This window comes from Magnolia sinica, chromosome 9 (genome assembly GCF_029962835.1).
Source record: "Magnolia sinica isolate HGM2019 chromosome 9, MsV1, whole genome shotgun sequence".
Taxonomy (NCBI): Eukaryota; Viridiplantae; Streptophyta; class Magnoliopsida; order Magnoliales; family Magnoliaceae; genus Magnolia; species Magnolia sinica.
In genome coordinates this window covers 43,536,812-43,563,191 of record NC_080581.1, presented here as the reverse complement: position 1 = coordinate 43,563,191, position 26,380 = coordinate 43,536,812, and the positions used below count along the sequence as shown (strand labels likewise).

Here is a 26,380-nt window from a genome sequence, read left to right as displayed (position 1 = left end):
TGAAAGTAACTAAAAGTATAACTAAAAGAAGATGTAAACCTAAATCTGAAATATTTAAGAGAGTAATTATGATTAAAGTAATTAAAACTAGTAAATTTAAAGGTGGGAACTAGGGTGCCAAGGATCCACTTGTAGCAATTGGGAAGCTACCTTGCATGATTTAATGAGACAACTAGAATCAGAGTCCTATCCTATCCAATTGGTAAGAAGAGATTTTTCAGATCTCTGAACTTCTCATGGATCTAATCATCAATAGATGAGAGTTATGATGATTTGGAAGTGATTCCATCACCAAACCATGCCCAGGAGACAAGGCAAACAACAGGATTTCCTAATTTCACAATCTCAATTCAGGAAAAGAAGATATCTCAAGCTATTACAGATCTATTATAATTTGTCACAACAAACCATTAAAAACTAAAAATATTCCTTCATAATCAAACTAGAATCCAAGAGAGTTCAACAAAACATGAATCAAAACAAAGCAAATATCCCAATTACACTACAAGCTTTACCTCTTAGCCCTAGCTAAGAGGTTTAGCCAACCATAAACATGATTGAATTAAGAACTCTTAATAAAACAAAAGAATCAACTAAGGAAGAAGAAGAAAAACTCCGGAATGGTGGCTCCACCCTTTTTCTCTGCTCCTCAAACCCTAGAAGATACCTAGGAACATCCTAGGGACTCTTATTTATAGTTTTGTGGCACCTCCTTTCGCACCGACTTCAAAAAATTTAGAAACCGCATTAAATTTACGCAGTTCGTGCAAAATCTGTGTAACCTTAGACTAGTCGAGGACAACCTTCAACTGGTCGAGGGTCACCTTCGATTGGTCGAGGGTGATGGGAAGTTAGAAGATTTTGTCTCTAGAGTTCTAGTCGAAGAATCTTCGACTAGTCGAGCAACTAGTCGAAGGAAGCAGATTTTTAGGGTTCCTTTTCTTCACTTCAAGTATTCAATGCTCTTCATTCCTCACTTGGTTTTCTTAGATCTTTGGCATATGAATTCATCATTCTTGATCTCATAAGATCCATCCTTGGCTTTGGTGATTCTTGAGCGTTAAATTCATGCTTTTAGCATCCTTTTTCAATACAAACTCTTAAATTCACCTTGCAACATAAACATGATTAAAATAGAACATTAAGCATTATCATGTTCATAAAACCAAGCAATAAATGGGGGATAACATGCAATATTTGACCCTCAACACCTAACAGCCAACCAACCATTTATGTCCACCATGTATGATCACGCCTGCCTAAATTTGGAGCACTACATACCCTAGAGAGGCCTACTAATAACCGTTAATGATACGATCCTCAAGTCTTGGGATCCGGGCATGGTGGTATGGGACACTGTCCGTGCTGTCAGCCTACTCTAGGGTGACGAGCCTCCCTGTAGTGACCAGCGAGCACACAAGGTGATAGATCCTTGTTCGAATGGCCCTCGTCAAATTCCACGGCCAATGGTTCCATCCTAGAATACCATTCGAAGGACCCGGCTATGAATAAAAACGAGTGACAAGCCCCTTTCCTTGTTGTGACAAGCCTGCACCTCAAAACTAAGTGATCATACTCGGTATTTGGGTAATGACCCATACCAAGTTGATCCTCACACCTTTGGGTATCATGCCTTACCTTTGGAATTATTCATTTGTATGATAAATGGGTGATACCTAAATTTGGATCATGGATTACAGGCTTAGAGCTGTTACTATCGCCCTGGGCCAAGTGATCTGAATAAGATCATTGATTAAATGGAGGTGTTTTGGCTTATCCAATCTTACTGGATGAATGGACATAATTAAATACTCGGCTAACATGAACATTCATAGCAATGCATTAGCATAGGTTGTGGCGACTTGGGCGTTGTGGTCGCGTGTTGAGGGAGTGTTGGCATTTGCGAATGAGGTGTCGGAGTCGCTTATAAGGGAGTATTGGATTAGGAGGGCATGCATCATCTCATGACAGTATGCAAGTGCATTAATAAGAGTATTTAGGAACTGGGTGTTTAAGTTGCTTTATGATTACTTGTGCAAGTGGAATGATAACATGCGTAACTTAGAGTTAATGGAACCACTGAGTTGATCACTCACTCCCACTCTTGGACGGTGTTTTAAAACACCAACCAGTCGATATTATCAATGCAGGTACTATCAAGATCTCAGACAGGTGAGCTTAGAGTGGCTTGCACCACCGACGTTGTGTTTTAGAGGATTGGACCAAACTAAAAAATCTACACTTTAATCATTTTAGGTATGTATATTGTAGGTTATATAATCCCCATTTTGGGTAATCACCACTATTAGAATTGTATTTTTACTATTAGCCCTATAATTCTGGATTTTTATTATCTTTACCTTGCTGTGGATCCGCTAAATTGAATTGTATTACTCTGATTACTCTTGTGTAGAAAGAATGTAAATCTAAATGAGATCACACGTGCATCTATGTTTAGTTAAAACTCAGAAACTCGGGAACAGGGTCTCTGTACTTAGGTGTTGATTTTCGGGGTGTTACAGAATAGGATAATCCTTAATTGGTATATTTTATGCACGTTGTCTTGCGAGGTGAATCTGAGACCTCGGAATGGAAAAGTGTTAAAAGCATGGAAAATGATGCTTGATGATCACTAAAACAAGGGATGGATCATATGAGACCAACATTGAAGATTTCAAGACCCCAAGATTTAAAGAAACCAAGTGGAGAAGGAAAGAAGTCGAAAGTGTAAAGTACATAAATTAGAAGCTGCTGAACTTCACTGTCGATGACATCGAACACCCTTCGATGACATCGAAGTTAGTGTTTGATGGCATCGAAGTCCATTCGATTGCATCAAGAATTACATGAAAATTTAGTTTGGTTGCTAGATTATTTGGGCACAATCCCTCGATTCATCGAAGACCCGTTTGATTCATCGAAGACCAGCTCGATGACATCGAAACCCATTCGATGGGATCAAGAAATTCAAAGATTTCTGGAGAAACTCACTGGAACTTTCTGGACACATATTTTGATTGATTGAACACCCTTCGATGACATCGAAGGTCTATTCAATGACATCAAAGGCATGTTCGATGGCATCAAAGACTTACATAGTGCGTAAAGGCGCGAACTTCTGAATCCGATTTGAACTAGGATACACCTTCGATGATATCGAAGGAATGTTCAATGGCATTGAAGGCGTTACACAGAGTACGTAAATTTGAGATAGTTTTCAAAGTCAGCCAAACAAAGCTTATATATTTGGGTTCTTCAAGGAGTTCTAAGGAGGAATTAGGGTTCAAGGAGTAGAGCAAAAGGGTGGAGAAACTTTCCAAGAGTTTTCGTCATGCCCCAAACTCGAAAACAGGGCTCACAGAATTCCCAATCGCCGAATTCGGCGCCAACAGCCTCTGTAGTATCTCATTTTCGGCTCCTGGCGCCATACTCCAGATTCCGATCCCGAGATCCTACAAGGAGGATTTTCAGTATGATTTTTTTTTGTGAAGGAGCATAACCACAAGCATAATCAAGTCATAAAACAACATCACCACATATCCACTATATCAAAAACTTTGAGTACAATGGGGAAAGGGAAATACAAGATAATAAAAAAGCTCCAAAATGATCTGATATGCACTCCTGCCTCAGCGCTGCTGCGATCCAACGTCACCTGCACGATAAGTCCATAAATGTTATCAATCATACCAAGGCAATGCGATGCAAGGCCTACTAACCAAATGTCGTATGCAAGATGCAATGCAAGCATGCCAGTCTTCGTATCAAGTACATATATCAGTACAGTTCCTCTCTAGGGTCTAGTACACTCTACACTGACTACCGCCTCCCTAGCCACACAGCCCAGCGAGTGGAAGAGACCACACTATCCGTCTAACCAGTAGTTTGTCAATACCTACCCGGCTCGTCGATAGCGAACCCATTTGCGAGCTGGTCAAACTTAGCCTACCTTATAACCCCCTCACTCGAGCGAATAAGGCTACACCCCCTCCCAACTGACCATGACACAGTGGGAGATGATACCTACTAGTATTCGGCGCTCGTGTGCTCATGTATCCACTCAGTTTAAACATTGGAGTATCTCCTGATACCAAAAAAGTTCTGGGACTCTCACCCAAAGACATCCTATGTGCCCACAGTACTAGAACCAATATTTTCGGTATCCAATCTAACCATCCACGATATGCCTGTGGAGGCCACAACCCTAATGTCGTTAGGCCGTACGGTGAATCATGTCACACGGAATGCGAAATGTATGAGTCACCATTTAGTCATGCATCACCCATGCGCGTATTGTGCGATCATGTGGGGCACTCCATCTCCTAAGGAGTCCCATAAATGTCTTAACCCAACGCGTATGCTATGATCAACCATTCCTCATAACAAGCATACAAATGATGCGTATGGGCATGTATCATGATGTAATACTAAGCATGTTCTTAGTGTGTCCTACTAGATTAAATAAACTAGCATGATTATCAGATATAGCAACCAATAACCGGTCTTAATCGATATATCACATATAAGGAGTAGGAGCGGAATGATACGCCCCATGAGGCATGAAGCTGTCTTTATGGTACAGCCTATGTTAGACTGTCATAACCTATTCAGGTATCAATGGGGCCCAACAGTTTGGGTTAGCCAAATAAGGAAAGGCGGTAATACAATCATTAATGGGGACTCAATGATTTGGGTTAGCCCACTGGGTAAGGGTGGAAGTGGGCTTAACAATGGGCCCTAGGGAGGTTTGCAACAGTGGGCCTTTAACCACCATTTCTCCTAAGGTGCGGCCCATTTGGGATTGAAGTCGAAATCACAACGGTGCCCTCGGCCCTTACACTAATATTTTTTAAAAAAATGGATGGACAGCGTGTATAGTATATGCATCAATGCGGGCCTCACGAGGCAGCCCATAATTGGGCATATAACACATACATCACGGTGGGTCTCTCAAGACAATGGGGCCCACAGCCCTGGAAATGGATGAACGGTGTGTATGTCACACATACATCATGGTGTGTCTCGCACACGTAACGGGCCTCACACAAACAATGGGCCTCTCATGGAATTGGGCCTCACACATGGGCCTCTTATACATCACAATGGGCCTCTCATACGACCCTAATATACATCACAATGGGCCTCATCTCATGAGCCGCAACAATGGGCCTCATATACATCAAGTGGACCACATCACATGGGCCTCATATGCATTAAGTGGGCTGCATCACATGGGCCATAACAAAGGGCCTCATATACATCAAGCAGGCTGCATCACATCAACCATAACAAAGGGCCTCATATACATCAAGTGGGCTACATCACATGGGTCGTAACAAAGGGCCTCATATACATCAAGTGAGCCACATCACATAGGCCTCATATACATCAAGTGGGACCCATCGTCCTGCATTATACTATCTACACTATTCATCTATTTTTAGAGATCATTTTAGAGCATTGCCCAAAAAAAAAGAATCACATCCAAAGATCATCTAGACCATACCAAAAATAGCAGTAGAGATAATGATTTTCACTGTTTGAAATTCTCAGGGCCCACCATAATGTTTATTTTCCAATCTGTTCATAAGGTCACAAAGACCTGAATTAAGGGGAAAACAAATTCCAAATTGATCCAGAACTTTTGGAACCCCAAACGGGTTTCAATGGTAGGCGTTTAATCCTCCACTATTTTTGCAGTGTGGTTCATCTGATAGATAGATCTGTCTTATTTTTCTTCTCAACCCTTGAGACAAGCTCGCGTAGTGAATGGACGGTTTGGATCTAATACATAACTCATGATCAAGCCCACACTTGCTAACATCACTACAGCAGCTATCTAGCTGGTGTGACGCAGCAGATGGACAGTTTGGATGTAACACATACATCATGCGGAACCCATAGAACTTGCTGACGTCAGTACAATGGGTATATAGGTGGGGTCCAAATATATGGACAGTGTGAATAAAGCACATGCATCATGTGGGGTCCATGCAGATGGACGGTGTGGATGAAACCCACAGAACTTGCTGATGACAATACAGCAGCCCCGGGCTGCTCGTCCAGTAGATGGATGGTCTGGTTGTAAAATAGATGGACAATTAATAAAATACATGCATCATGCGAGACTCACAGAACTTGCTGGCCTTAATCCAGCAACTGTGGCTGTTGGCCGTCCAGCAGATGGACGGTCCAGATATCACACATCCCTCATGATCAGACCCACCGTCCAAAGGTCTGGACGTGTGGATCTGAAGCACATACATCATGGTAGTCCCCACGTGGGACCCATGGACGGACAACATGGGTGCAGCTCATGCATCAAAGGTGGGTCCACACGTGTGGCCCACCTCAGCTCAAAATGAAGCTAATATTTGCATTTTCTCTTCATCTGGGCCTATCCAGATGGACGGGCAGCAGGCCAGTTTGCTGGATAGGCAGCGAGGTGGGTTTCACCACAAGCGGACGACGTGGATCATACATCAAGGTGGGTCATGGAATATGGGAAAGAGAGAGAGAGAGAGAGAGAGAGAGAGACATCGTGCGATGGAGGGCTCCGCTACTATGAGCCCTCCCTTTCATGCATTACAAAGTATATATCAAGTGGGTCCCATTACATGTGGGCCCTTTAATCAAAATTGACGGTGGAGATCCCTTCTCCACCAAAATGCAAGGTCTAGATGACCTTTTTACACTAGGAAAACAAACATCATGATGGGATCCATAGAGGATGGCCCTATCATGGGATGAACATATGAATCATGATGGGCCATCGACTACACCTAGGGTCCAAAGCGAGATCCATACCATCAATCGGTAGGTCCCACTTGGCCCATCATCAAAACACAAATCTAAGCCTATAAAACACCCACCGTTGGATCTTCTTGGTTCTATGGAATGCCAAACTCTTGGCTCTCTCTTTGATGGAGGATAATGAAGATTGAAGGGTTGGATGGTGAGATTTGGGGGTGAGAAGTGGGCCTTGATCTTGGGTTCTTTCTCTCCTTAGGATTTTCTTTGCACCGCATGGCCGACATCATTCTTTGCACCGCATGGCCTTGGTACGGCTAATGGGATTCTTAGCATTCATCAGCATGTTCCACATTACTCTAATACTGCATAACTACATTATCACCTTGAGCATACACTTTCACCACCCTCTAAGCTTTCTATAAGCTTATGCACGACCGTTGCGTGCAGGTGACGTTGGATCGCAGCAGCGCTGAGGCTTGGACGCGTGGCTGATCTTTAGGAGCTCTTTTTTTTGTCTATCATCATTGTATTTCCCTTATGCTCATTGTACTTGTAAAGTTTTTTATTATAGTGGAAATGTGATGGAGTTTTTGGTTGTTGTTTGTGGGTTATGCCTTTGGTTATGCTTGTTACGAATCAAACTGATGTACAAAATCCTCCTTGTAACATCCCAGGATTGGAACCTGGCGAATGGGCGCTGAGAGTCGAGAATGGGGTTCTACGGAGGCTGTCAGCGCCGAATTCGGCGATCGGGAATTTTGTGAGCCCGGTTTCCGAGTTTGGGGCGTGACACTACCAACGCCCATTCAGCGGATCGAACTCAAATACATATAATTCTAGTTAGAGGAACCATCCAAACTTCGGTTGGAGGAACGAAAAAACTGCTACTCCTTAAAGGATCCCTACCTAACTCCTTAATCAAGGGAAACCTCAAGAGGAGTTGGTTCAAAATTCCACACAAACTTAAGAGCTCGTCCAACAAAGCACACTCCGGAGTATTGCAAGACATTGCAAAGGCTATGCAAAGAATTGAGTCACACATAGTGATTTGGGAGAAGGGGACTTTCCCAGCCCAACCTCAACCTAATCCTAAACATCAATATGAATTAAGTGACCCGAGCTCTTCACAACATATAGAGCAAGCTAAATCCATCACCACTTTGAGAAGTGGAAAAACAATTGATAAGACCATTCCGATGAGGGCTAATGAGCCTAAGGAATCAGAAAAAGTAAAAGAGGATGACGGACCTAGCATTGCTCCACAAGAGAAAGAACCAGAGAGAGTATACAAGCCTATTACGCTATTCCTCCAATGGTTGATTGCACCAAAACCTCTATCTAATTCTCAGGATATTTTGGAGGTGCTTAAACAAGTAAAAGTCAATATCCCTCTATTGGATGTTGTTAAACAAATCTCTTCATATGCCAAGTTCTTAAAAGATCTATGCACTACTAAAAGACATCAAAACATATAAAAGAAGATTTTTTTTTTTACAGAGAATGTGAGTGTCATCCTCAAGCAAGATGTGCCAGAAAAATATAAGGATCCCGGTAGCCAAACCATCACTTATGTAATTGGGAATCACTAGATTGAACATGCACTCCTTGACTTGGGGGCAAGTGTAAATCTGATCCTTTATTCGGTCTACGAACAGTTGGGTCTAGGTGAATTAAAACTCATCCGGACCACACTACAACTTTTGATCATTTAATTCATGTACTGAGATGGATGATTGAGGGCGTGTTGGTCCAAGTCGATAAATTTTACTATCTAGTGGATTTTATTGTTTTGGATACTCAGCCTATCATGGACGTGAACACACAAATTCATGTCATTCTTAGTCGCTCATTCCTAACCACATCGAATGCTATCATTAATTGTAGGAATAGAGGGATGAATTTATCTTTTCGGAACATGACATTGGAGCTCAACATTTTTTTCAATATGAGCAAACAATCAGAGGATGTTGATGATATCCACGATACTAACATGATCGATTCTTTCGTGGAATATAGAGCACTTTTAACTCTATACTCTAACCTGTTGGAGATGTGCTTAGCCCACTCCCTTGATTTGGATGATGACATGATTAGGGAAATGGATGCCTTGCTTGATGTGATGCTGGTACTTGAAATTAACTGGTGACGGCCACAATTTGAAACTTTACCCTAAATCGATATAGTGCCTCTACCGTCCAGTCTCAAGGCACCGAAGCTTGACCTAAAACAATTGCCCTCCAATCTTAAATATGTCTATTTAGGTCAAGATGAGTCATACCCGATGGTGATTTCTTCCCACCTTGATGAAAAATAAGAGAGTATACTCATTTCTACTCTTAAAGAGCATAAAGGAGCCATTGGATGGTCGATTAATGACCTTAAAGGAATTAACCCTTTGATTTGTACTCACCGCATTCACTCAGAGGAAAATGCGAAGACCTCCTGACAACCACAACGTTAGTTAAATTCAAACATGAAGGAAGTGGTTAAAGGTGAGATACTTAAGTTGTTGGATATAGATATCATATACCTTATATCTGACAGTCAATGGGTGAGTCCAACTCAGGTGGCTCTTAGGAAGTCTGGAATCATCATCATAGCCAATGTCAATAATGAACCCGTGCGAACTAAAGTAACTACTGGTTAGAGAATGTGCATTGACTACAGGAAGTTAAATACCGTCCATCACAAGGAAGGACCACTCTCATTTGCCCTTCATTGATCAAGTTTTAGAAAGGCTAGCTGCTCACTCTTACTATTGTTTCCTCAATGGATATTTGGGTTACAACCAGATAAAGAATAGCCCTTGAAGATCAAGAAAAGAGAACATTCACATGTCCCTTTGGCACATTTGCTTACCGAAGAATGACATTCAGACTATGTAATGCCCCCTCCACCTTTCAGCGATGCATGTTGAACATATTTTCTAACATAATAGGGCAATATTTAGAGGTCTTAATGGATGGCTTCTCTTTTTTTGGTCCATCCTTTAGTAAGTGGTTGAAAAATCTTAAATGTGTGTTAAAGCGATATGGGGAGAAGAATTTGATTCTGAATTGGAAGAGATGTCATTTTATGATTCCGAAGGGAATTGTGCTTAGACACGTAATTTCGTCCAAGGAAATTGAGGTAGACAAGGCAAAAATTGACCTTATCTCTAACCTACCTCCACCCAAGAGTATACATGACATACGATCCTTCTTAGGACATGCTAGATTTTATAGACGATTCATAAAAGAGTGGCATTTCTCTCGTCCTTTATATAATCTTCTCCAAACAGACACCCCATTTGAGTGGAGCGAAGAATGCCAAAGAGCTTTTTCTAAGATTAAGGGCATGTTGACTACCACTCCTATCATGCAACTACCCAAATGGAGCATACCTTTTGAGATTATGTGCGATGCGTCTGATTATCCTATTGAGGCGATGTTATGCCAGCAAAAAGGGAAGAAGCCTCATTTGATTTACTATGAAAGTAGAACTCTAAACTCTGCCCAAGTGAACTACTCTACTATGGAGAAGGAACTCTTAGTCGTAGTGTTCGCTTTGGACAAATTTAGGTCCGACTTGATCGGTTCCAAGATCATGTACATTAATCATGCGGCGTTAAAGTATCTTCTTTCTAAAAAGGATGTCAAGCCTCATTTGATAAGATGGATCCTCCTAATCCAAGAATTCGATATTGAAATACGAGGTAAAAAAAAAGTGGAGGATGTAGTGGCTAACCATCTCTCAAGACTTGACATCCCTGATTCCCTGAAGACAACACCAATAAATGATATGTTCCCTGGCGAACAATTATTTAAACTTTCCCAATTACCTTAGTTCGTTGATATCGCTAATTATCTTGCCACAGGTTTCACGCCAATCCATTGGACTGCACAAGATAAGAAAAAATTCTACACTGAGATGCGTAAGTTATTTTTAAGATAACATTTATATGTTCAAATATTGCCCAGACCAAATTCTGAGGATATATATGCCAAATGATGAATGTCAAAGTGTAACCTCCTTCTGTCATTCTCAGGCTTGTGGTGGTCACTTTTCTACTAAAAAGACCACAGCCAAAATTCTATAGGGCGGCTTTTATTGGCCCATTATGTTTAAAGATACTCATGAGTTTTGCAAAGCTTGTGAGCATTATCAAAAATTGAGAGGATTGTCTCATCGAAACATGATGTCATTGAACCTCATTCTAATTATTGAAGCATTCAATTGCTGGGGCATTGATTTCATGGGACCATTCCCACAATCCTTTGAAAGCATTTACATCTTGTTAGAAGTAAACTATGTTACCAAGTGGGTTGAGGCGAACCTATGTCGAAATAATGATCATCAAACGGTCATTTGATTTTTAAAAGGAAACATCATTTTCCAATTCGGAACACATTGATCCATCATAAGTGATGGAGGTTCACACTTTTGCAATAGTTCATTCGAGAATTTAATGAAGAAATATGACATCTATCACAAAGTCAGTACATTCTATCACCCGCAAACAAGCGATTAAGCTAAAATTTCCAATAGGGAAATCAAACAAATTCTGAAAAAAATGGTTAACCCTGATCGTAAAGATTGGTCCATCAAATTGATCGATGCTTTATGGGCTTACTATACAGCTTATAAGATCCCCATTGGAATGTCTCCCTTTAGACTCGTCTATGGGAAGGCTTGCCACTTATCTATGGAGTTGGAACATAAGGCCTACTGCACTATTAAGAATTTGAACTTTAATTTGGACAACACCGGCTTGCTATGCAAACTTAAATTGAATGAACTTGAGGAAATTCGGAACAATACATATGAGAACTCAACAATTTACAAGGACATAATGAAGGTGTTACATGACCGAAACATTCTTCGGAAATCATTCACGCTAGGTCATAAGGTCCTTTTGTATTCTCGTTTACATCTTTTTTCGGGTAAGTTTCGATCTCATTAGACTGACCCTTTTATTGTTACAACCGTTTATCCTCATGGGGCCTTCAAGATACAAAATCTGATTAATGGCGATGTTTTCAAAGTGAACGGTCATCGTCTCAAGCCGTTCGTTGAGAAATTTGACTCAGAGGATATGTCCATCCCTCTGAGTGATCTTATGTACCAGGATTGACCTCCTAGTCTGATGGCAATGTAATTAGGTTTATTGCTTCCATAGGATTTATGATTAGAATAGTTTGATTTCAATTTGTTTAGTCTTCCTGCTAACCCATTTACATGTTGAGAACTTTGGAAAAACTTCAATTCTCTTTCTTCAAGTACTACCTTCCCATCACCTCTCATTTCTTTTCATTGTCTCATATGCATTGCATGCTTATATATTTTACATTGAGGACAATATCAATTTTAGGTTAGGAGTGTGGATTAGGTAAACTAATCAATAATTTTTTAGTCTTTAAGCAAAAAAATTGAAAATTTTCTATTTTTTCGAGTAAAAGAACTATTTGGAAAACAAAAGTTTGTGTAACTGAGAATGTTTTAAGTATGATGATAAGACAAGGAAATTAAACTTTGAATTATTGGAGTTTGATCAAATGAGTAAATTATTGATAATTTCTTCCAATTAACTGGTTGAAAGGATAGTTAAATATCAATTTTCTAATTTACAATTCATTCTCGACATATTTTTTTAAGGAGGACGCTAGAACTTTTAATCTCAGCATGTAAATCACTAATAGGCATTGAAGATCAAGATTGGAGAATTTTATTAGAAAGATGAAAAACCAGTTAAAAAACAGTAATTTGACAAAAAGGTCATATACTATAAAGAAACTCTCACTTGAAAAGAGTGTTTAAAAAGAAGACAGAAAGAATTTTAAAAAGGCCATCGAGATAAAATAATTAAAAAAAAAAAAAAAAAAAAAAAAAAAAAAAAAATGGAAAAGAAGGAAAGGGGGATAAATTCAAAATCAATGCTTGAGTAATTTATTCTGCCTTGAAGTGATGAGCATGGCTAACATTATGAAATAATAGTTATTTTCTATGGAGAATAGGTTGAGATTCACCAAGCACATTAGAAATTAGATATGTAAACTTATTATCTTGGTCATTGATGTTGGAAGACTTAACTCAACCGTTTATCCATGAGATTCAGCTATAGCTTTTCAAATTTCCACTTTCGCATCTTGACTCTACTCATTCATACTTGATTGCACAAAAGATTGTTTTCTAAGAGTGATTTGAACATTAACAATTGAGGATTTCTTCACGCCTGTTTCACTCGGGACTAGCAAAATTCTGGTCGGGGGGTGTGTTGACTGTCAAGTATTGCATATTTTTCCCTATTTATATCTTGGTTTTATGAACAGGATAATCCTTAATTGGTATATTTTATGCATGTTATCTTGCGAGGTGAATTTAAGAGCTTGGAATGGAAAAAAGTGTTAAAAGTAGGGAAAAAGATGCTTGATAATCACTAAAGCAAGGGATGGATCTTAGGAGACCAATATTGAAGATTTCAAGACCCCAAGATTCAAAGAAACCAAGTGGAGAAGGACGAAAGTCGAAAGTGTAAAGTACAGAAAACAAAAGCTGCTGAACTTCACTGTCGATGACATCGAAGTTAGTGTTCGATGGCACCGAAGTTAGTGTTCGATGACATTGAAATCCGTTCGATTGCATCGATAATTACATGAAAATTTAATTTGGTTGCTAGACTATTTGGGCATAATCCTTTGATTCATCGAAGACCCCTTCAATTCATCAAAGACTAGCTCGATAACATCGAAACCCGTGCGATGGGGATCGAGAAATTCGAAGATTTCTTGAGCAACTCACTAGAACTTTCTGAACACATATTTCAATTGATCGAACACCCTTCGATGACATCGAAGGTCTATTCAATGACATCAAAGGCATGTTCAATGGCATCAAAGGCTTACACGGTGCGTAAAGGCATGAACTTCTAAATCTGATTTGAACTAGGATACACCTTCGATGACATCGAAGGCATGTTCGATGGCATCGAAGGCATTACGCAGAGTGCGTAAATTTGAGGCAGTTTCCAAAGTCGGCCGAACAAAGCTTATATATTTGGGTTCTTCAAGGAGTTCTAAGGAGGAATTAGGGTTCAAGGAGCAGAGCAAAAGAGTTTTAGCTAGAGCTAAGAGTTTTTCTTCTTCCTTAGTTTATTTTTAATATTTTGTTTGAGAGTTTTAGTCTTAATCATGTCTATGGTTAACTAAACCTCTTAGCTAGAGTTAAGAGGTGAAGCTCGTAGTTTGTTAAGATATTTATCTTGCTGTAATTCAAGTTCATGTTTTCCAATGATTTATAGTTTGAATAAAGGAATATTTCAGTTTTTCGTGATTTATTGTGACTTCAATTATAATAGATGCTTGGAAAGTTTTTAATATCTTCTTAACTTCTTTTGTAATTGTGAGATTTATAAAATTCATGATCCACCATTCTCCTAAGAACAGTGGATAGTTGAATTCCCTATGATCATCACAGTGGCACTTTATATGGGAACTAATTCAATGAAAAGTTCAAATTTGGTTAAATTGTTCTATCATCCAACTAGATAGGATAGGGACTTTGATTCCAGTTGTGTTTGTTGGATCAAGTAAAGTAGCATCTTAATAGCTATAAGTGGATCTTTAGTGCTCTAGCTTCCGTTTTATGATTAATAGTTTATTCATAATTATTCAACAACTTATAGAATTTTATAACGATCAGGTGATAATCAGAGGGTGAGGTTCTCCTTCTAAAGATGAGTTGCTTTATGCCTTCCACAAGAAAGGACTTTCAGAATACCAGTGCCATCAAACAAAAAGAAAAACTTGCAATTGATCATTATGAGCAGCTGTAAGAATACGTCTCTTGAAATAACTGTGTTTTTTTGTATAGAGAACAAATCCAACATATGAGTATAGACTTGGATTAGAACTAAAGAATATAGCTAAGAATTATCGCTACTTGATTACCACTACTCATAGGATAAGCTAAGATAAAGTAAATTGTAGATTTATTTGATTTGATTTTGAGGTTTTTAGTATTTTTAAGATATTTTACTATGTTGAATTCCTCTATTATTTATAAAGTTATGTTCCAGTTTATTGTTTCAGATTCTTCTTCCATTATTGTAACATTTACAACCGTCGAAAAGATTTTCTCTAGATTCTTCTTTTTATTACATTTCTCTTTTATTATTGCTCGTCTTCTGTTGCCCAAGCTTTGTTCCTCTCAGTCGTGTCTTGTATCTCAAACTGCTCAACTGCATTTTTCTCTTTGCTCATTGATCTTTTGAGTAAATCGACCATATCACTCCGTCGACCATACACTGACATGTAAAATTGGATTTACTTAAGCCATAATTCCGCTAAAAGCACTCCAAGTACATAGAAAATCTTTTCATCCACCTATTTCTCATGCAATGCCACGTGCCATTCTCCTTTGACTTTTTTTCTTTTCAAAATGGCTAGAAATATGGTACGATGGAAAATTTACCTAAATACACTCACCATGTTTGGCATCTCTTCCAATATGAATGCTTTTAAATATCAATATTTACCTCTCTTACAACTAATAGTGGTGATAGACGGTGAGGTGATGCGATTGTCCTTGGATGAAACAGCTGTATAGCACCCGTTTGATAATTAAAAGGAAAAAAAAAAAACTTATTTTCATCACTGAAATTTAACATTTTCTGTTATTTTGTACTGTTCAGATCATGCTAACATTAATTTTCACTTAAAACATGGATTTTTTTTTTAAATCCCCTCCACGTAATGCCGAAGGCTGAAAGGGTGGTGCATTAAAAAAATTTCACTATAAAATTATTTTTAATTCACAATTCAGCAAAGATTTCAGCACTTAATTTTCAAAGTTATATTTTAGTTTATCAAATGACACACCAAGATGAACTATGACCAATCTCGCCTCTGAATATTTTTAGGTCAAAATTTTCTTTCTAGGTTCGAACTAAGAATTTTCGGTTGTTGTAATGATCAGCTGCAGGAGATGCGAGGTATTACCTCTATTTAGATTCCCGCGGTAGCCTGTAGCGTGGTCCACATGTGCTATGGATTTTACCTCTATTTGGGCTCACGTTCTAAAGATTTGACATATATATGAAAGTGGGGCCCATAAATTTCGGGTGTATCGTTTTTCTCCTTTTCTGACTCTAGTACTGTTGTCAACGTCACAGGTATATAGCTTGCAGGAATTTACTTTGGGAAATAATTATCAACCATTTACAGCATTTACTATGACAAATGGTGAAGGAAACAAACGCAGATTTGGTACTACCCTCGCCAGGCAGGTGCTCTTGAGGGGCCACCGTGATTTACGGGTTTTATCCACATCATCCATCCATTTTTCCATATCATTTTAGGGCAAAAAACAGGCAAATCCAAGGCTCAAGTGGACAACACCTCAGGAAGCAACGGTGATAAAACATTGAAACCCTCCTAGGGCCCACTGTGATAGTTAATTGTCATCCAACCAGGTAATAAGGTTAGACCTTGATGAAGGGATAACACATATATCAGCTTGATCCAAAATTTCTGTGACCCCTGAGAAGTTTTCAATGTGAAGTGTTTAATCCTCACTGTGTGGTCCACTTGAACCTTGGATCTTTCTGAGTTTTGGGCTTGTATCCTAAAATAATAGGCTATGGCAAAATAGATGGACGGTGTGGTTAAAATTTAGGATATGGCAAAATAGATGGACGGTGTGGTTAAAATTTAGGATATGGCAAAATAGATGGACGGTGTGGTTAAAACCCATACATCAAGATGGGCCCCAAGAGCCCCTGCCCAGGGGTAGTACCCAATCTGCTTTCAAAAACCATTCAATAAAAAGGATTTTTGAGGCGGAACGCCCACCCTTGATTGCATACAGGGCCCACTGTGTTGTGTATGCCATCCAATTCATCACGGGTTGGATGGCAGGCACATCACGGTGGGACCCATGCGCAACCAATGGTGTGCATCACTAAATGACCTATTTCCTATCGCATGGCCCACTTAAATTTTGGGCTCATGGTGAAATGAGCCAAGGTGCATCTGATGGATGGCTCGGTTGTCATCAACACATCATGGTGGGCCCCACACAAGGAAAAAAAAAAAAGTGTTTCATGGTTCTTTCCATGGAACCGTGGAATTATTTCCCTGTGATTGTGCGTCCGTGTCTGTACACATGTGTGTGCCCGTGTTTGGGATTTCCAACAATGTATCATACCAGATGAGAGGCCGAGATCACATGGCCATTAATGTCAGGCGTAAGAAAGGTGAGCAAACAACTGGTTTCATAGCTTACACACATGATAAACTCCATGGTTGATGCTTCAAGGAAAAATATTAGGCGCATTGAACATAAGCCCAGCCAAACGCAGTGAATATATTCATAGCGTCTATACTAATCAAACAAATCAAACTCAAACAACAAATAAAGGAATTATATGATACATGACCCACGTCTTTAAAGATTAAACCCAGTTTTCAATTCTGACTTCGGGAGCCTGTGGTTCACTAACACCCAGTAATATGGAATGATGGTCTGTTCCACTGAATTGGCCATGCACCAAAAAACTTCTCTGTTGAATGATCAGAACCATTCAATTACTGGCCTACACATGGAAGGTAAAGAAGACCGATTACAAGAGTCAACATTCAACTGAAAATGTCCAAATTTTATGGATATGATCTACCAATGTGGGAGATTTTTGGGGCACAATCCATTCATAGTGGGGGAAACAACAGGCCAATGGTATGGATTAAAGAACCATGGGACCCACTTGTCAGAACTGAAAACCCACACCTGCTCTCTAAAGACGCCGATTGCATATCATGTAACTCCTCACACAGCTATTATACTATGAAGAAGTTTTCACTTGATACAGGACGGCAGTGTGACCCCATGGCAAACGAAAGCGAGCACCACATAGACAATTATCAAGAGCAGGATTATCAATGTGACCCTGCAAGATGCACAACCTTTTCAAGTAAGCTTTTGTTTTCATATGTAACATCAAAGGCTAAAAGGTCTAAGTTCAACAACAACAGAGACTGGCAAGCAGGCAGGCATGGGAAAAGAAATGCTAAGTGATGCACGAATTACCATTTCAATCATGATATATCAAACCATCATCAATAACTTTGGTGGGCAGACCACAAATGCATTATAACTTGGGGAATAGATTAAAGATGAGAATAAGAAACTTATAATAGCTCTACATCAAGCCTACAAAATCAGGTTGTCCTTCCATTCTTGATGACCAATTGATGAAACCATGGAATAATCAGAATTGAGAAAATAAAAAACCAAGACAACGACGACAAATGGATTGGGATCCATGGTTAGCAATAGATACTTGCTTAAGCATAACACCTTCAACAATTGGTATGTAGTTACTATTTGTTTGACTAATAGCAGTTTCATTGTTTATAATCCATTAACTGTGCACATTACAAAGTACACGAGGTACGTTCTCCTCAAATGTTGATATTTCCATCATCTGCAGCTTACGCATTAGTTTTCACATTGGATCAAAGCTATGAGAATCTCAGACTCGCACGATACTTTTTAAAGAGCTATTTAGTCACAACTACTTTGCGAAGCACATTTGCGATAGACAATGAGAAAAGTTAAGCTCACTTGTGGAACAGGAGGATTCTTGTTCCATATTGCATCAAGCCATTAACACAAGCCCACAAAGCCTGACTCCCTGCTTGATACTTAAAATGACATTGATGCAATGAGGTGTAATGGTAGCAAACTTCATTTGGTATAGAAAAACGTTTCCCTGTTGTTTGTTTCTTTTTACTTCGCTTCCTTCTTCTCCCTCAGCCCTGTGATTGATTCTGCTGTTTTCCCAGTAAGATAGCGTTATACCTGATGGTGAATACATCAAGGACAGAATGCATGGGACCATGGATCTCCTATGGATTTTGAATCCATTTGTCAGTACATTCCTCACAAATGAAGGGTACACCATGATCAATGAATACAAACTATAAGTATTTGTTGCATGTAGGTTTTATGCAGGGTATTATATCATTTAACATAGTTGCTAGTTCTTTTCTAGAGGCATTGGTAACTGTGGGACAGGGTAGAACCACTCGCTTACCATGAAATAAGAAATCTTTACGAGAGAACAGATGCATAAATAATCATTACTTGTAGAATTCAAGTCCAAAATGGTACAGATTTGAGGAGACAATAATGTCAGATGGACAATCAGATAATATGTCTTCAACGTTTAATAGATAAACATTACCAACCACAAGAGAAAACCTAGATAATTTATTAGCCAGAACATTGATGAAGGTGTGTGCTTCTCTAAAACATGCCTAAAAGAATCCAAGGCCTTAAATCTCATTAACAATGAAACTATGTTTCTAGGTAGTGACACTTGCACCAAAATAACCCCTTCTTTCCCACTAAAGCAAGCAAAAGTTGCAAAATGGAAAAGGAGGACATTGAAAACCCACATCCAGGGTCAACACACCCCACATTTTGCACTAGTGACTCAATCCATGGATGCACTCATCCAATAAAAACCATTATCATTTTGTATCGGACGAGACAATGAAGAAGACTCATGTGATGATTCCTATATTGCTTATATCACTGGTTCAAAACATCAGACGCTTTCCATAGGCCTCGTTGCAAAAGACCAAAAACATACAAGACTAACCTCAAAGAGATCTTCGGATCCAAGGCCAATATGAAGTCGAAAGGTAAAGTTTCATTTTTGATGCAGCTATTTTTGTTAGGTGGATGCAGAAACCACATCCATAGAATATTGGAAGATGATTTATGGCAGTGCCTTGCCCTCTAGCTTTGTTAGGATACTTACCTGTACATTGTGACAATCATTTGAAGAAATGCAGCTACTTTTGGGGCACTGTTTACCAAATGAGAAATGACAATGTGATTCCTGATAGGTTGAAAGGTGATTACCAGCACACATGGTAAAGAAGCACACATTTGTGAGATCCGTGCCTTGCCGCCATCAAACTGCCATGGCCAGATATTAGGCGCATAATCAGTCGAGGCCACACATGTATTTTGAAAGATAGACCATTGGTCCTTTTTTCTTTCATACAAATATGACCACCTAATTATTTGACTCACCTCATACTTGGAACAAGGCATATCCTTCAAAAAAACAAAAAAAAAAAAAAAAAAAAAAATTTACTTGGAACAAGGCACGTTCACCATGGCCCACACCTGGTGACTGGGTACCTGTCCCACACTGGCATGTGTGCTGCAAATCACTTCTTCAGTCTCTTGTGTGAATTACAATAGGTTTTTGGATTGGCCCCTAATTCATGAATTATGTATTTAGAGTGTTCGGTTGGTGCTTAATCTTTACCTAACTACCAAATTAGCTATTAGCAGTAATTCTCATCAAGTCGTCACCATCATCATCATCAAAGCCTTGTCCTAGCTATTTGGGGTTAGCTTTGCAAACCTGCTTCATCAGTCAATCCAAAGGGCCCCCATCCTCGGTAGGCAAACAATCACTCAAATTCCGCTATATGAATTTATCAATTTTGCTGGCATAGGGTTGGCATCACAGGCTACTTATCTTGCCTCCACCCCATCCAAAAAATCATCATCATCATCCAAGCCTTATCCCAATCAAAAGGGAAGGCTACATGAATCCTGTCCTGCCATTCTACTCTATCAAGGGCCACAACTTTAGATGGACCCAAGTTTAGCAGACTCGGGACTCAACTTGGCCAGCCCACAAAATGTAACTCAGGTCGGTCAACACAGCGACTCAGGAGAGTCACATTTTTCCTAATTAAATAACTTTATAATTAAAGAAGAGAAATGCTCCTTTGCTCTCATAGTGTAGAAAATGTGTCAATATGTGGGCCTGGCCCCATGTGTGTTTGTGTGTATATATGGACCTGGGCTGGAAGCAGCCCAGCATGGATGAGTGTGTGTGTGTGTGCGTGGGCCATGGCTGAAAGCAGCCCACTTCCTAGTGCTCTTTTTTTTTAATAAAACACCCTAAGAAGCTTGAAAGCTCTCTCTCTTGTGTTTTCCAACAACTCCATTTCTTCCTTCTCTCTTCCATCTCTCCTCTTCTCTCTCTATTCTACATCCTCTTCATCTGGTATCTAGCGTGAGGCGTCAGGTCTAGGAGGCATTGGACCATACCCAAATCATCATGATGCCAATTTATATGGTATTAGAGAAAAGACTGGGTTGATCCCCCCACAATCTCTCTTCCTAAGAACCATATGTCACCATTGTTAAAAGGGGGACATTATCAACTACAGGTTTGAGAGTTTAAACTGCTTTTATTATTTTCCATCAGTGTTGCTTCCTTGCACCAGTTGGGTGTCAAATCATGATGATGAATTAAGATCATTTCTGTAGATCTATCCCGTTGATGTGTGGACCAGTTGGGTCCCTTAGGCAAGAATGTGTGATTTAATTAAAGTTATTTGTGGCAAAATTGTTTTTTTTTTTTGGTCATATGGTAAGGGATGAAAGTCGGGCAGGTTCAACCCGACATTGGGTTGGGCTCGGACAGGATATATTGGGTTCGGTCTCGGTCTCGGGCTATACAAACACCAACCCGATAAAACTTGGGTCGGGCTTGGGTTGAGGTCTTGGGTTGTCCGAACCCGATCGATATATAAGTTACTTATAAATTATAATTGAGTGTGGATTGTCTGTGTTGAAGGCACAGGAAATTCCAGTGCCGTCAGGTCTCATTGGTCCGCGTCATTTCTGATGACTCAAGCTAACAAGAGACGCTAGATTTCTCTCCCAAACAGATTGCGTGCTACACAACACAACTTTTAAAGGAGTAATTGTCCTATATTTTAGCTTTGTTTGTTTAGAAAAAAATGAAGTTCTTTACGATAAATAACTACATATATAATTAATAAAATCATATAAAGTTCTTTAAGATAAATAACTACATATATAATTAATAAAATCATAGGTACCAAAAATAAGACGTGTGTTGAAAATAATAGACTAATGTAATAATAAAAACATTAGCATGTATCCACCCGAGCAACCCAACTGGTTCATTATTAGCATGTATCCACCCGACCAACCCAACCGAGCACGCTTGGGTTGGGCTTCAGTTGGGAATTGCCAACCCGAGGTTGGGTTGGGTTGGGATGGGTTAGGGATGAGGTATAGGAACCAAGGGTTGGGCTAGGGTTGAGCACCAACCTGACCCAACCCGCCCGACTTTCAGCCCTACATGTGGTTGTTTAAAGGTCCAATGTGGATCACTGCTGTGAAAATTTTCAAGAAATTTCTGCTCTATTCCAGATTGTTTGTTGACGCATGTGACCCATGCAATAGGACCTTTTTTTTCAGATATCGTCTCAAGTTGTTGGAGAAATCTGGTTCTGCCTATCATCTGTTTGATAACATTCCTGAGATACTCGTGTGTGTGGCATTGTGTGCGTACCTGTTGATTATTGCCTCTTCCAGTGACACTAAAATCAATATCCCACAAATCTCATTGGTGAAATTATGTGGAGTGAGTAATTATCTCTTTTGTTCCCGGTCGGTTCAAATCTTCCTTGCATCTAAAAGAAAAATAAAATATCTCACCGATGATTGACCATCTGAAGATTCTGACTCTAGTCAAAATGGAAGGAGGAATATTACCAAGGGATGAATTGGCTTTGCCACACTATAGAAGAGCATGTCAATCACATGGTTATGTGTGGTGATAGTTTGAAGGCTATCTGGCAGTCTCTCCAGAGCATTACTTAAATAAGAATTATATTAAACGGCTATATAATATCTTTCGAGAGTTCCAAAACATGAAACAAGGTAACAGTTTCAATGATCACTGCCAAATTTCGTGGACTACTTGACGAATGGAACCTACATCAACCAATCACACAAGATGCCAACCAGCAACAATGCCAGATTGAGAAAATATGTGTAGCCCTGTTCCTTGCCACCATTCAGCTCTATCTGGAACAGGTTAAGGCACAACTTTTGGCTACTGAGAAGACACCCACCTTGTCCAACGTATGAAAACACCAATGTAACACAAATACAGCCCTTCTTTCTGGTGTGGGCAGTGGTAGTAGAGGTGGAAGACCACCATGGCGTGAGGGGCATTCTGGCAATATGGAATGTGGGAAGCATCCTTTCCTCCAGACAACAATTCTATTGTATGTATTGCAAAAAGAACAATCACATGAAAAATAGGTGCTGGGATCTTATTCGACAAGACAGGGGTCCCTCCCCTCATCAAGCCAATCAAGCTGTATACACAGGAAGCCTCCTTCAATGCTGGTGGTTCTTCTCCACTCAATGAGTCCATGTAGTCTCCATTTCCGACAGAGTTGGAGCCTCTTTTGAGCAGAAATACCATCGCAAAAACAAGTGCCAGTGCATTTGCCTCTCTCATAAATGCAGGTAATGCCTGTATAGCATCCTCTGATGGGTCACCTTGGGTGATTGACCCTGGGGCCACGGACCACATGATAGGTACTCACTCTTTCTTTTTCTTCCCTGGATGAGTCCATTCATTTTTTGCCCGTTTCTCTTGTTGATGGTTCCTTTTCAAATGTTATGGGAAAAGGGAAATTGCATGGTTAACGCAAGGTGGTGTGAGTTGTATCCAAATGCCCATCAGTGTTCAGTGCCTATACCAATGTCGGATCATTGTCCTATTTTTCCTAACTCTCAGATAGACTCGTGGGGCCCTTCTCCTTTTAGATTTGAGTTAATGTGGCTGAAGGAAAAGGGGTTTGTGGAATTGGTAAAAGGGTGGAGAATGTACGTTGTGCACAAGAAGCCATCTGTGAAGCCAAACAATTGGACTAACTCAGGTTGATAGGACTTTTTTTCGACCTCAATCGATTGGACTAACTTGGAGTCACTAGGGTGCCTATGCCCCTCCATCTCGTGGGAGTCTAACTTACTTGAACAGGGCCAGAGCACAAGCCAAGCCAGCACAAAGCTCACTTCTACCCCTCCTGGAGTTAGGCCATATTAACGGCGTGTCATCTCATAAATTGCCGGTCTTCATCCATTCCACATGTTCAAACTCCATTTTCTAACCTCTTTCCTAATAAAGAGCATTTCCGACTTCCTCGTGTGTTTGGGTGAGTGGCTTTCATTCATAGAACCCAAAAAGGGTAACTATGTTTTAACTCAATTACACGTCAAATACATGTGATGATGTAAGCTTCTTTGAAATTGTACCCTTCCATCCCACAAAAGTCGCAATGAACTCATCAAATAACACTCATCCAACCTATCCTCATCCATGCTTCAATCATCCCGACGTTGTGACACCCCCATCACCTGGCACATTTGCTGGACCTAAAGACTCACGCCCACCACCATCAGAGCCAACTAAGGTCTCTGGACTACCTCCATCAAATTTCGATCTTGACATTCCCATTGTGCCTTGAAAAAGTATCAGATCGTATACCCAACATCCTTCGTCCCATTTTGTTTCCTATCATCGCTTAAAGCCATCGTTTAAATCCTTCAACATGTCCCTTTCAAGTCATGTGGTCACAACATTAAAGCAAGATGCTTTGGCACAACCTGATTGGTGAAGAGCTATGGAAGAAGAATTTGCTGCCATGTATGAAACTAGTACTTGGACGTTGGTCCCCTTGCCTCTTGGGAAACACACAGTGTTGGATGCCGATAGGTATTTACAATTAGATACAGAGTAGATGGGACAATGGAACGACTTAAGGATCACCTCATAGCCAAAGGGCACATGCAGACCGTTGGACCGGATTATGGGGAGACCTTTTCTCCCGTGGTTAAACCGAATTCTATCCGTGTGTTGGTTTCTATTGCAGCTAACAGGTTTTGGCCACTGTATCAATTGGACGTTAAGAATATCTTTTTGAATGGGGACTTATTTGAAGAAATTTACATGGAGCAACCCCTAGGATTCATTGCACAGGGGGAGAGAGGAAGGGTCTGTAAACTTCGGAAGGCAATCTACAGGTTGAAGCAATCACTGCGCGCGTGGTCTGAAATTTTCAATGATGCACTTATAGGTTTTGGTTTTCGTCAATGCCATGTAGACCACTCGGTTTTTTTTTTTTTTTTGAAAGAAACATGAAGGGAGTTGTGATTCTAATTGTCTATGTCGATGACATCAGTATCACGAGCAACGATGTGACTGGAATTACTGACGTCAAACGCCATATTCAGCAGCAGTTCTAAACCAAGGATCTTGGCATCTAAGATACTTTCTTGGAATTAAGGTGGCCCACTTAGCTTCTGGATTACTTTGAATTAAAGGAAGTATACTATGAACCTCTTGGAAGAAACTGGAAGGCTAGGATGCAAATCGTGTGACACTCCAATGGAGTAAAATTGCAATGACCAAGGGGAGTTGTTTAAAGAATCAGAAGTCCACTAGTGGGGAAACTAATCTACCCCATAGTTACTCGGCCATATATCTCCTTTGTTGTGCGACTAGTCAGCAGGCTTATGCATTAGCCTAGAATATAAATATTGGGAGGCAATGGAGTGTATTCTATGTTATTTGAAAGGGACCCTTGGACAAGGACTGATGTATTGGTCCAGCAGCCATCTTTGTGTTGAGGCATGTGCTGATGCAGATTGGGCTAGATCTATAACCAATAGGCAATCCACCTCTAGGTATCATACCTTTGTTGGAGGTAATCTAGAGACTTGGACGAGCAAGAAACAGAATGTTATAGTTAGATCATGTGTTGAGGGCAAATATAGAGCTTGGGACATGCTGTTTGTGAGATGATTTGGGTAAGGTCACTGCTTCAGGAATTTGGCCTTTTCGACACATCACCTATGATACTTCACTATGACAATTAGGCAGCGACCCACATCGCCAATAATCTATTCAATGAAAGGGTAAACCATGTTCAGTCAAATGAGGTGCCACTTTATTTGTGAGAAGGTCAAGTCCAAAGAAATCATTATTAAACATGTTCCGTCAAAGTTCCAACTGGTAAACATCTTTACCAAGGCATTACCTTGACATAGGAATACACATTTGTAACTAGCTGGGCCTACAAAAGATATATGCTCTAGCTTGAGGGGGATTGTAAAAAATGTGTCATTGCGTGGGCTTGGCCCAATGTGTATCTAGGTGTGTTTGTGTACATGTGGACCTGGCCTAGGAGCAACCCAGCATGGATGTGTGCGTGTGTGTGGGCCTTGGTTAAAAGTAGCCCACTCTTTTTTTTAATAAAAACCCTAAGGAAGTGTGAACTCTCTCTCTCTCTCTCTCTCTCTCTCTCTCTCTCTCTCTCTCTCTCTTGTTTTCCAAATTCCCCATTTCTCATTTCTCCCATCTCTCTCTCTTCAATTTCCCCTCTTCTCTCATTCTCCATCCTCTTCTATCCAAGAGACATTGGACCATACCTAGATCAACATGAGACTGATTTACACATCACTGTAAGTTATTGTGCTCCTATTTGCATCCTTCACTTGAATGGTCCAATTGATCAATTAGAACTGTAAACTAAGTCTAGAACGCCTTTTATGGCTACTATGCGAAACTCACACTGATCAAATGGTGTCCATCCATTATATAACCATATTTTTGTAGCCATCCTTATCTATCCCTTATGTCCTTAATTTTGTAGCCATCCCTTTTTCCAAGCCATGGATGGAGTAGATTGGTATAGAGATTGGAAAGGAGAAGAAAGAAAGAGAA

The 26,380-nt window shown here is 40.0% G+C and overlaps 1 protein-coding gene across 2 annotated transcripts in view; it reads right to left on the bottom strand.

Moving 5' to 3' along the window:
• Positions 1-16,985: 16,985 nt before the first annotated feature.
• LOC131255402 (vesicle-associated membrane protein 711) overlaps positions 16,986-26,380 on the bottom strand; it is a 38,584-nt gene continuing 29,189 nt past the window's right edge. Inside the window, exon 4 of one of the 2 annotated variants that reach the window (XM_058256102.1) lies at positions 16,986-17,674. In XM_058256102.1, the coding sequence (XP_058112085.1) occupies positions 17,584-17,674 (91 nt within the window). In that variant the 3' untranslated portion in view covers positions 16,986-17,583. Of the gene's footprint in view, positions 17,675-18,036; positions 18,636-26,380 lie in introns of those variants that run through there. The other variant, XM_058256101.1, reaches the window with a different exon arrangement.